Source organism: Oryctolagus cuniculus, chromosome 17 (assembly GCF_964237555.1).
Source record: "Oryctolagus cuniculus chromosome 17, mOryCun1.1, whole genome shotgun sequence".
NCBI lineage: Eukaryota > Metazoa > Chordata > Mammalia > Lagomorpha > Leporidae > Oryctolagus > Oryctolagus cuniculus.
In genome coordinates, this window is record NC_091448.1 from 67,276,554 (window position 1) to 67,289,006 (window position 12,453).

Here is a 12,453-nt window from a genome sequence, read left to right on the forward strand (position 1 = left end):
GTCTTCCTGGGGCAACGGGGATAGCGAAAGTTTCCTTGAAGCAGATTAGCTTTGTCTAATAAAAGAATATGTCCCCAAATAAAGGAGACCAGCTCCCAACACACACTTGGTGTATTACAGCCATTGTGCCAATTTTTGAAGTAACCACGAGTTAGATATGTTCAGATCACATGATAAGAGAATTAGTTTCCAATACCAGCTAGCTCTGGTTTTTGCATCACCATGAAGCAAATGCTTTTTTTTCCTTTGGCTTAAGATGGACACAGAATCTTGAGATAAATGAACTGGTGCCTTGTGTACTGTGCGCCATCCCTAGCTCTGCTCCTACTTTTCCAGCTCATCTCTCTGGCCTTGCTGCACAGATGCTAGCATGGCTGTCACTCATTTTCCCAACTTCCCCCTGCTGGCATGAAAGTCTCTGGAGACAAAGCTTCTGTCCTGTTCCAATTTGTACCCCCAGCACTTAATATAGCACCTGGCACTCGGTGGGCCTGGCACTCAGTGAATGTTCTTAAATGAATTCATTACTTTTCATATGCTGTGATTCCACAGATTTTCTCCCTGTGTTGTCTACAGAAAACTTAAGAGGCCCCTTAGGAGGGAATCTAATGGAATGATATATGTTGAGGCCATTTTTACTGATTCTACCAAAACCACTTGGTGTAGGAGCCTCAGGAACCAGCTCCCCAGTGTATGGGTGTAGGAAAAACAGACTTTCAGTGTTCTTCCCCAAGATCTGCAGGCACTGTTGGTCCATCCTCCACACATCCTAAAACCTTCCCTCATAACCAGAATGGTTATGACTGGGATTCTGAACTACAGAACAGGTGGATAGTCTTTCAACGTCAGGTTGAGTGGAGAATCTTTATCTTGAATCTAAAATTCCCTCTGGCCATTGAACATCACAGAATTATTGAGCTGAAAGGGAATAAAACTCACTTTCTGTTGCAGTTTAGTCAGGACAGAACATGTGGGATTATGTTAGAGCAGTGTATTTTCTTATTTTTTTTATACTAAAGTATAAAGGTTCTTAGTATCCACAGATAATTTATAAATTGAGAGCTAAATACATTTTGGAAAAAGCTCATGATCTGGGTGATGGGGAGAGACATGCCCTTTGGCTGGGTCCCAGGAATTATTTTTGCATTATGATTTAAAAGCAGGTAACCCTGAGAAAGCACCAGAACCTTTTTCTCCCAGAGTACTTTGTGTTAGATTTTTGAAAAAAAAAAAATTGAAATGAAGACCTTCTTTGCAGAGTTTATATACAGGACTTAATACCCAGATAAGCATAACTATATACCATTTTTATACACAAATGGTTTTTAAATATGTATTCATCATCTATTTCACTTACACATTGTGCAAAAACTGCATTCCATGCCACGCCTGAAATGTCCCAAAGCTCAGTTCTGTCAGTAAATTGCAACCAAGATTTCTACAAAAAAAGACAGAAGTCAAAGAGAATGAAGAAGAAAAAAGGATATATTTGAAGAATACTCCTCTTTCAGGAGGGATTCTAATTTTTATAGATGAAACAACACTTCCACATTTTATCTACACACTAAAGAATTTACTTGTACTGGAAGATTTGGCTTCTAAATTATACTTGTACTTTTACATTAAATTTCATCATATCATTTTCATATTACATGACATACTTGTACTGCGTGATCTTTACTTCTCTGGAACAGAGTTTCACAACTTGAATGCTATTGACATTTTGGGCTCGATAATGCCTTTCTTGTGGAGGTTTGTCCTGTATATAGTAGGTGGCTTAACAGCAGGCTGGCCTTGGCCCACTAGGTGCCAGCAGCATGTGCAGGGCTGCAAAATGTTACCTGAATACAAAATTGAGTTGGTTGAGAAGCCCTGCTCTGTGGGATTCACTCTGACCTTTGTATCTGATAGCATCTGTGCTAGAGATGAAAAGGACCTGTTACAGAATTTTAGTAACCTTCTACTACAAATGTAAAGTAGAAGCTTCACCCTATTTCAAGGTGAACAGCAAGGTGGTTTACAGGGAAGATTTACTCAAATTCCAAATATGATGAAATTGCAACTTACATAGACTGCAAAAAAGGGAGTGACTCAAATGCACGTCTTTCGATAGACTCCATTTTGTTGCAGGATAAATCTCTAGGAAAAGGAAAACATTGCCTTGATTAGCTATTACCTATATAGTCAGTGGGGATAATAAAATTTACATTTGATGAATAGGAAGGGAGCACACTGATAGTCCGGGAAGAGACAGTTTAATAAAAGTGGAGATACTGCAGGTTCAAGGAAGAGTTGTGGAAGAAACAGCAGAGGAAACTCTTCCAGAACTAGTGATTCACGGTGGAGGGCGTGGGAGTCCACAGCTCGGGACACCAGCAGCAGAATCTACCCACCAGTGCTGGATCGTGAAGTGAACCGAACCTCAATAGCTTGAGACAACCGGCAGGAAAGTAGAAGGAGCCTAGAGGGAACGAGCTTGAAGCCCCGTAGGCGAAAGTTCACCAGGCTAACTACAGGAGAGAGGAAAATAATAAAAGGGACCAGTACGGACAGGAGTTTCACTCTCTCCGCTCACCTCTCAAAGGCGAGCAAGACAGTGAACAGATGCCATTTTGGACATGCATAATAGCAACCTCAGGGCTTAGAAGACAGAACACAGGAAAGCATACAGTCAAACCAAAGAAAAGAAGAGGAAATCAGAAATCTAAAAAATATTGTTAGGAATCTACAGGATACTAGTAAAAAAAAAAAAATCCCAACATTTGGGTTCTAGGAATTCCTGAAGGAATGGAGAGGGAGAAAGGATTAGAAGGCCTTTTTAGTGAGATACTAGCAGAGGACTTCCTGGGCTTGGAGAAGGACAGAGACATCCTAGTACAGGAAGCTCATAGAACCCCCAGTAACCATGACCAAAAGAGATCCTCACCACGACACGTTGTAATCAAACTCACCACAGTGAAACATAAAGAAAAGATTCTAAAATGTGCAAGAGAGAAACGTCAGATTACTCTCAGAGGATCTCCAATCAGACTTACAGCAGACTTCTCATCAGAAACCCTACAGGCTAGAAGGGAATGGCAAGACATAGCCCAGGTACTAAGAGAGAAAAACTGCCAGCCCAGAATACTATATCCTACAAAGCTCTCATTTGTGAATGAAGGTAAAATAAAGACCTTTCATAGCAAACAGAAATTGAAAGAATTTGTTGCCACTTGTCCAGCCCTGCAAAAGGTGCTTAAAGATGTGTTACACACAGAAACACGGAAACACGGTCATCAATATGTAAGAAGGTAAAGGAAGGAAACCTCACAGCAAAAGATCACAGGAAGTTCAAAGCATATATTAGAAAATATCTTTGGGAAATGGCAGGGCAAAGTTACTACTTATCAATAGTCACATTGAACGTCAATGGCCTCAACTGTCCAGTTAAAAGACACAGATTGGCTGATTGGGTTAAGGAACAAAACCCATCTATTTGCTGCTTACAAGAAACACATCTTTCCAACAAAGATGCACACAGACCGAAAGTGAAAGGCTGGAAATAGATATACCATGCCAACAGAAATGAAAAAAGAGCAGCCGTAGCCATCTTAATATCGGACAACATAAACTTCAACACAAAAACTGTTAAGAGAGACAAAGAGGGGCACTATATAATGATTAAGGGATCAATTCAACAGGAAGATGTAACTATTATCAATGTATATGCACCTAATTGCAGGCACCGGTTTATTTAAAAGGTTTGTTAAGGGACTTAAAGGGAGACTTAGACTCCAATACAATAGTACTGGGGGACTTCAATACTCTACTCTCAGAAATAGACAGATCAACCAGACAGAAGATCAACAAGGAGACAGTAGATTTAAACAACACTATAGCCCAAATGGATCTAATAGATATTTACCGAACTTTTCATGCTACACTTAAAGAATTTACATTCTTCTCAGCAGTGCATGGAACCTCCTCTAGGATCAACCACATAGTAGGCCTTAAAGGAAGTCTCAGCAAATTCAAAAGAATTAGAATCATACGATGTAGCTTCTCAGACTATAAGGGAACTAAGTTGGAAATTAGCAACTCAGGAATCCCTAGAGCATATGCAAACACAAGGGGATTGAACAACATGCTCCTGAATGAACACTGGGTCATAGAAGAAATCAAAAACTTCCTGGAAGTAAATGAGGAAAACAGTACAACATACCAAAACTTATGGGATACAGCAAAAGCAGTGTTAAGAGGAAAGTTTATAGCAATAGGTGCCTATATCAAGAAAATGGAAGGCACCAAATAAATGAGCTTTCAATTCACCTCAAGGATCTAGAAAAACTGTAGTAAACCAGACCCAAATCTAGTAGGAGAAGAGAAATAATTAAAATCAGAGAAGAAGTCAATACGATTGAGTAAAAAAAAAAAAAATGACAAAAAAAATCAGCCAACCGAGGAGCTGGTTTTTGAAAAAATAAACAAAATTGACACCCCATTGGCCCAACTAACTAAAAAAGGACCCAAATCAATAAAGTCAGAGATGAAAAAGGAAACGTAACAACAGACACCACAGAAATAAAAAGAATCATCAGAAATTACTACAAGGAATTGTATGCCAGCAAACAGGGAAACCTATCAGAAATGGATAGATTCCTGGACACATGCAACCTACCTAAATTGAACCGGGAAGACATCGAAAACCTAAACAGACCCACAACTGGGACAGAAATTGAAACAGTAATAAAGGCCCTCCCAGCAAAGAAAAGCCCAGGACCAGATGGATTCACTGCTGAATTCTACCAGACATTTAAAGAAGAACTAACTCCAAATCTTTTCAAACTATTCAGAACAATCAAAAAAGAGGGAATCCTCCCAAATTCTTTCTATGAAGCCAGCATCACCTTAATCCCTAAGCCAGAAAAAGATGCAGCATTGAAAGAGAATTACAGACCAATATCCCTGATGAACATAGATGCAAAAACCCTCAATAAAATTCTGGCCAATAGAATGCACCAACACATCAGAAAGATCATCCACCCAGACCAAGTGGGATTTATCCCTGGTATGCAGGGATGGTTCAATGTGTGCAAAACAATCAATGTGATACACCACATTAACAGACTGCAGAAGAAAAACCATATGATTAGCTCAATAGATGCCGAGAAGGCATTTGATAAAATTCAACACCCTTTCATGATGAAAACTCTAAACAAACTGGGTATGGAAGGAACATTCCTCAATACAATCAAAGCAATTTATGAAAAGCCCACAGCCAACATCCTATTGAATGTGGAAAAGTTGGAAGCATTTCCACTGAGATCTGGTACCAGACAGGGATGCCCACTCTCACCACTGCTATTCAACATAGTTCTGGAAGTTTTAGCCAGAGCTATTAGACAAGAAAAAGAAATTAAAGGGACACAAATTGGGAAGGAAGAACTCAAACTATCCCTCTTTGCAGATGATATGATTCTTTATTTAGGGGATCTAAAGAACTCTACTAAGAGACTATTGGAACTCATAGAAGAGTTTGGCAAAGTAGCAGGATATAAAATCAATGCACAAAAATCAACAGCCTTTGTATACACATGCATGGTTTGAGTTCTGTGCTCCCGGCACTGGCCTCCCCACTCTCTGCCATTGCATGCATTTAGAGAATGAATAAGCGAATGAGACCTCTTTCTCTGTTGCACTGCTTCTCGAGTAAATAAATAAAAACCTTTAAAAAGAAAATAGTAGATTAAAATACCCCCCATTTTAAATCATCTTTCTCTTACTCACAAGCTTTTAATGACACTCCATATCTCATTATGAACTTTGAAACCCCTCAGCCAATATTCAAGTTTGTTTGCATATCTTTCATTGCTTCCTAAGTCCATCTCTTGTAGCCAGACAGTCTAAATCTTGATCATTCCATCAGACAAATCTTTGCCTAAAACAGACTCCCCCCCCCCTTTTTTTTTCTTGATTTTACAAATAATGGCCATGTTGTAAACCTCAGGTAAAGTTTTAGAATAACTGTGCTCTATCTGTGGTTCCTATGACACCCTGGAATGGCACAAAATGGCTACTATGTATAGAGGAACAAAGGTAAGGTCAGGCTACAACTGAGGGGCTCAGCAATAATGGTATTTATTACGAGTTTACATTCACATATGCTTGGAAGTGATGTATTGTATGCATCCACTCATCTAAATACACAACGGTCTAGTGAACTGATCACGGCCATAATCCAGTTTTATAGATGAAGAGATGGAATCCAAGCTAAATAACTTGTCGAAAGTCACAAAGCTAATCACTGGGAGACCTGTGTTCAAAGCCAGGCAACCTGGCTCCAGAATCTATCCTTAAACCTGTTGTATCATCTCTAATATGTTGGGATGAGGGCTGTGTTGAAGAGTGGGAGTAAAGCAATGAGGTAATAATATGGCAAATGTCAATAAATAAAGAATCAGGAAAAGGAGTAAGGGCAATCACATGAGACCGTAGAAGGGACAGAGAGAAGAAGAGAAGGAGGATCAGGAAAGCTCACAAGCAAAGTGGCCACTTGGGAGGTGAACCAATGGCAAAAGGAAGACCTTTCTCTCTTTCTCTGTCTAACTGCCTGCCAAAACACACACACACACACACAGTCAACATAAGGTGGGGACTTGAGGAGGGCTCAGGAGGCTCTTGAGGAAAAGCTGCTGAGACAGGCAGGCTGTAGGGAACCATGAGGAAGGGAGATTCTTACAATATGCTGAAGGTGCCGTTGTAGCTGTTGGGCTCTGGTACAGGAACTCTGTGAAGCTTCTGCACTGGGCTGAGGCCAGTGCACGAAAGTGTCTCATCTTTGCAGGTGCAGAGCTCACAGACATTTATGGTGGCAGCCGCATTCAGGGGTTGATCTGTGACTTCAGTTAGGGTTGAGTGCTGAGTCTGAACCTGGCCTGGATGCAGATCTGTAGTCTTCTTCAGGGATGGAGAATGGCCAGCTTTTGCAGTGGGTACCAGAGTTCTGGTAAGCTCCATCTTGGAAGGCTGAGCTATGACACTGGGTGACGTTGGGTGCTGAGCTTGATGCTGACCTGCTGTTGGAACTGTCATCTCATTGTCCCCTGGGGACTGAGTTACGAGCTCCTTTAGTGGCTCTGTAGACTGAGTTAGGGTCATTTGCATGGTAGTAGAAGGTGTAGCCTCTGTAGTACGTTGTGGAGTTTGGGTAATTTCCAGGTCCAGAGGCTTGACTGTGACTTGAGGCAGGTTTGTATACTGAGTCTGAATCTGGACTGGAGGTGAAAATGTCACCTCAGGGTACATTGGATAAGGAGGAGAAGATATAGACTTGAAGGCTGTAGAATGTTCATCCTGTGTAGTGGGTACCTGAGTTATGGTTGACTCTAACTTCAAAGGTTCAGCTGTGGCACTGGGTGACATTGGATGCGGAGTTTGATCTTGACTTGGTTTTGGAACTACATTCTCATAATAAACTGGAGGCTGACAGACCACTTCATTATGTGGCCCTGGAGGCTGCCCTGAAGTCTCCTGCATGGTTGGGAGTGGTTCACCCTCCACAAGGGATTCTGGAGTTAGGGTAAGTTCTACATCAAAAGGTTGAACTGTGACTTCTGTCAGGGTTGGATGCTGAGCCTGAACCTGGTCTGGTTGTGAAAGTACCTCCTCATGGAGCACGGGAGGTACTTTAGTCTTCTTCAGGGCTGTAGAATGTTCAGCCTTCCTGGTACGCTTTGCATTTATGGTAAGCACTGTGTCCAAAGGCTGAACTGTGATGTGAGGCAAGGTTGGATATTGAGCTTGATTATGACCCAGTGTTGGAACTGTCACCTCTTGATGTATTGGAGATTGGGTTACACCCTCCATGGGAGGTTGACTGGAGGTCTCCTGCATGTCTGTAGAGGGTTCAGTCACCATACTGCTGGTTTCTGGAGTTATGGTAAGTCCCAGGTCCAGATGTTGAGTTGTGACTGGAGTCAGGTTTGGAGATGGAGCTGTAGTCTTGCTCAGGTCTGCAGGATGCTCAGCCTCTGTAGTAGGTTCTGTAGTAATGGTAAGTGTCAGGTCTAAAGGTTGATTTGTGACACTGGGTGATAGTGGAGGTTGATTTTGACCCTCATGAGGCACTGGGGGCTGAGCTACAGATTCTTTAGGTGGAGTCTCCTGCACATTTGTGGCAAGTTCAGCCTCTGTAATGGGCTGTGGAGTTATTGTAAGTGCCAGATCAAAAGGTTGAAATGTGACGCGGGGTGATTTTGGAAACGGAGCTTGATCCTGAGCTGGTGTTGGAACTGTCACCCCCTGATATCCTGGGGGTTGAGCTATACCTTCCTTAGATGGCCCTGGAAGCTGAACTGGGGCCTCCTGCATGATTGGAGAAAGTCCGCCTTCCATTCCAGGTTGTGTAGTTATGGTGAGTTCCACATCCAAAGGTTGACCTGTGACTTTGGTCAGGTTTGGTTGCTGAGTTTGAAGCTCCTGCTGGGTTACAGATGATTGAGTGTCAGGGAAGTCTTGTGGCTTGGCTGGGGCTACATTTTGCACTGGAGCTTGTTCTGCATTCTTGAGGGGCTCTAGAGGCTCAGCTGGAGAAAGTTCCATCTTTTCAGGCAGTGCTGGAGGCTTGGCAAGAGGAGGCCCAAGCTGGGTTGGAGAAAATTCAACTTGCTTGGTGGGAACTGTAGGCTGGGCAGGTCCTTCCTGCTGACTCCAGTAAGGATAAACTTCTGGAGTGGGCTTTAGGGTTCTGGTAAGGTCAATATCCACATGTTTTGGTTTGGTTTTAGACATCCTTAAATGCTGAGTTCTGAGTATTTCTTCTGGAATATGAGGTGAAAATGTCATATTCATTGGGATAGCATCACTCATCTCTGGGAAGATATCTGAAGGCTGGTTTGTGTTTCCCTGTTGGAGTGGTAATTGGTAAGCACTCACGGGGCGCTCTAGAGGTGGAACGGAAATCCCCTGCTGGCTTGGTGAAGGTTCCTTCAGTTGTTCAGGCTGAGCTGGGACCCCTGGAAGTGGGGAGTGCTCATCCTCTTCTGGGGGCTTTGGCTGCTGAGCTGTGTCTGCCTCCTGGTCTTTCAAAGGCTCATGCTCCGTAGGGAACACTGAGGCGTGAGCTTGGGCTTCCTGATGGATTGGAGAAGGTGCAGCCTCTTCGGGGGCCTGTAAAATTTCAGCTGTTTCCTCCTGCTGGGTCATAGAGGGTTTCTCATCCTGCATAACTTCTGGAGATTGAATTGGCAGTGGTTCAACCTCTTCAAGAGGCGTTGGAGGCAGAGCTGGGACTGAGGCCTGAGTTGTTGTGACCTCGTGGCTGACTGGAAATGTTTCCACTTCTGCTGCAGGTTTTGGTGTTAGGGTCAGCTGCAGGTCTGGAGGTTTAGTAGTCACATTGGGCAAGTCGTACTGCTGAACTTGATGGTGACCGGGAGGTAAAATGGTCACTGTGTGATGACTTGGAGGCTGGGCTGGGACTTCTGTCTTCTTTCCAGAAGACTCAACCTCCTCAGAAGACTCAGAGGGCCGCCTTGGTTGCTCCTGCTCACTGATATAAGGTTCGGTCTCCATAGGAGGGACTGGAGTCAGAGCTAGGGCCTCCAGCTGGCCTGGAGGAGCTTGAGTCTCCACCAGGGCCTCTGCGTACTGAGCAATCTGCTGCTGTTCTCTGAGAGAAGGCTCTGTCTCCACAGGAGGGCCTGGAGGAGGCTGAGTCTCCACCAGAGCCTCCGCATACTGAGCTATCTGCTCCTGTTCACGGGGAGAAGGTTCTGCCTCCACGGAAGGGCGTGCAGTGTGAGGCTCTGGGTGCCTGCTGGAATAGGGAAGGTTCCGTCTCTGTAGAAGGGACCGGAGTCAGCTCTGGGGGTTCCTGCTGGGCTGGAGAAGCTTCTGTCTCCAGGGAAGGGCCCAGAGTTTGATATGGGGTCTCCTGCTGGGCTGGAGAGGGTTTGTTCTCTACAGAAGACTCAACATACTGAGTGGGCTGCTCCTGATCACTAATATAGGGTTCTGTCTCCACAGGAGGGCCTGGAGTCTGAGCAGAGCCCTCCTGCTGCGCTGGAGAAGAGTCCCACTCCATGGTGGGCTCCAGAGTTATGGTCAGCGCCACATCTGCAGGCTTGATGGTAACATTGGGCAGGTTATAACGGTGAACTTGATTCTGATCTGGAGACCAGTCCGTCCCCTTCTGAATCTGTGGAGTCTGAGCTATGATAGTCTCTTCAGGAGATTCTAGCGCTTGAGCTCGGGGATCTTGCTGTACTGGAGATTTGACTTCCACAGGGAGTGCCGAAGGCTTCTCCGGGGCTTCCAGTTGGCTTCTAGAAGGTTCGATCTCTGGAGACTCAGAAGGCTGAGCAGGCTGCTCCTGATTGCTGGAGGAATATTCAGTGTTCACAGGCAGGCCTGGAGGCTGAGCTGGGGCCCCCTGCTGGCCTACAGATGGGCTGACTTCCTCAGCATACTCTGAGGGCTGAGCTGTGGCATCGTTTTGGGTAGAGAAAGGTCCAGTCTCCTCAGGGAGATCTGAGGTCTGAGCTAGACCCTCTTGAGTCCAAGATTCCACCCTCCCAGGGAATTCTGGAGTCTGCACTGGGGCCTCTTGTTGGGCTGAGGGGAGTCCCACTCCCTCAGCATGCCCCAGAGGCTGAGCTGGAGCCTGCTCCGTGCTTGGAGTAGACTGAACTTCCTCACCTGCCCCTGAGGCTTCTGTCAGCTCCGTGTCTGCAGGTTTCAGTGTGACGCTGGGGAAGTTTGCTTGGAGAGCTACAATCTGAGGTGAGGATGGAGTGTTAGGATCGTGATACACTGATGCCTGACCTGCTACTTCTGCAGTAGCAAATGGATTCTGAGCGGGGGCCTCCTGCTGCAACGGAGATGCTTCTTCCTCGGGTTGCTGCAGGTCTGCACCTGGGCCCTCTTGCTGGGGTGAAGAAAGTTCATCTGGTTCAACAGGCTGTGGAGGCGGAACTTGTTCTTCTTGCTGTGCAGAGGAGGATTGGATGGGCTCCTGAGTCTCTGGATTTTGAGTCTGGCCTTCCATCAGGAATTGAGATGGTTCAGCCTGCTCAGAGGGCTGTGCAGGTTCTCCTGGGTTCTCCTGGGATTCTGTAGGAAAACCACCAGGATAGACCCCATAGTCAGCCGGCAAAACTTGATTTTGACCCTGAAGCTTGGCTGCTTTGTCTGGAGTTCCAACACCAACCTTAGGAAGCCGTCGACGCCGAGCTAGATCTTTCTTGGGGGTCAGGGGTGAAACAATCAACTTGTTTCCTTGTGAACTCTGACTGTCTAGAGGCAGAACGAATGCTTCCAATGACTGGTGAGCATTTCGTTCCAGTCGAGGAGGCAGAGCCGGGGGCTGATCCTGATCCCCGTCTAGCACGGGAATGGCCTCTGGTAGCCTCTGTTGTCGAGTCAGCCTATCGAAATACTGGTACGGAACAGCAAGCTGTTCTGGCTCTGGGGGCAGTTCCAGAAAAAGGAAGCAAACTCACAGTGGACTCTTGAGGCGAGGTCAGCACCCGGGAGGGAGCAGAAGACCCCAGGTCATCAAAGCCGCCAGGGTCTGCCATGGGTGTGAGCGAGTCAGGCGATTCAGGTGGGACATTCAAGGAGTGGGAAGACCAGGGCTCAGAGAGCCAAGGGATCTGGACTGGGAGCCCCTGGTCTTCCCGCGTGGGGTCTCCTAAGTGATGGGAAAGTGCAGGTCTCCTGTCCTCACCTTACTCGACTCCTGCTCTTTCTGTCCACTCGGGGCTTCTGTACTCTCATTGATATAGGTCTCGGTCCTCCACTGCTCTGCATCCCATTCTTCCTTGGCTATCTTTTCTTCCTGCTGCTCACTGAGGAGCTTCATCAGGATGCCTGTTTTGGAGATGAGCTTGGCACAGGGCAGTTGCACCTGGGCCTCAGAGCAGTCCATTTTCAGAGTGCGGATGACGTGAGAAATGAGCTTTTTCATGTCCGTGTTGGGGATGAGGGACTGTAGCTGCTGATTCAGCTGAATTTCAAACTGTTGCCCCTGGGACAGCATCACGGGGTAGGTGAAGCCTGCGGGCGTGGTGGGGGCTTCAGTGCCCTCGCTGGGGTATTCCCACTGTGTTTCCTTGGTTTGGTCCACAGTCGGCATTAGGTCGAACTCGGTCCCAGCAGAATCTGTAGCTGAAGGATCTGTGTGCATTTTGTCGCCAGGGAGCGTTTCTTCATGTGCAGTGGTATTTTCTGTCAAAACATTTTCTTCGAAAACACGCCCTCCGGAATGGTTTTCCTCCCTAGTGTCTTCTATAGAAGGTTCTCTCAGAGGAGGACTCCCCTGAGAATGCAGGCCTCCAGGGGATGAGAAAGCCTCTCCGGAGGGGGAGTTTATGAGACTCCGCAGTGCAGGGAACGGAGGCCTCTTCCCAGCCGTCAGCCTGTTGAGGGAATTTTTCCTTCTGAACTTTCGACTCAGTTTGGCCTTGGGGGTTC

The 12,453-nt window shown here is 45.8% G+C and overlaps 1 protein-coding gene across 1 annotated transcript; it reads right to left on the reverse strand.

The window, feature by feature from the left end:
• Positions 1-3,943: 3,943 nt before the first annotated feature.
• On the reverse strand, positions 3,944-12,216 carry LOC138845940 (leucine-rich repeat-containing protein 37A-like). Its single transcript, XM_070059989.1, has 2 exons — positions 7,642-12,216; positions 3,944-3,988 (listed from the first exon to the last, which is right to left on the reverse strand). Exons 1-2 carry the CDS (start codon positions 9,550-9,552, stop codon positions 3,944-3,946), a joined length of 1,956 nt encoding a protein of 651 aa, XP_069916090.1. The 5' UTR covers positions 9,553-12,216.
• Between the last annotated feature and the right edge of the window lie 237 nt (positions 12,217-12,453).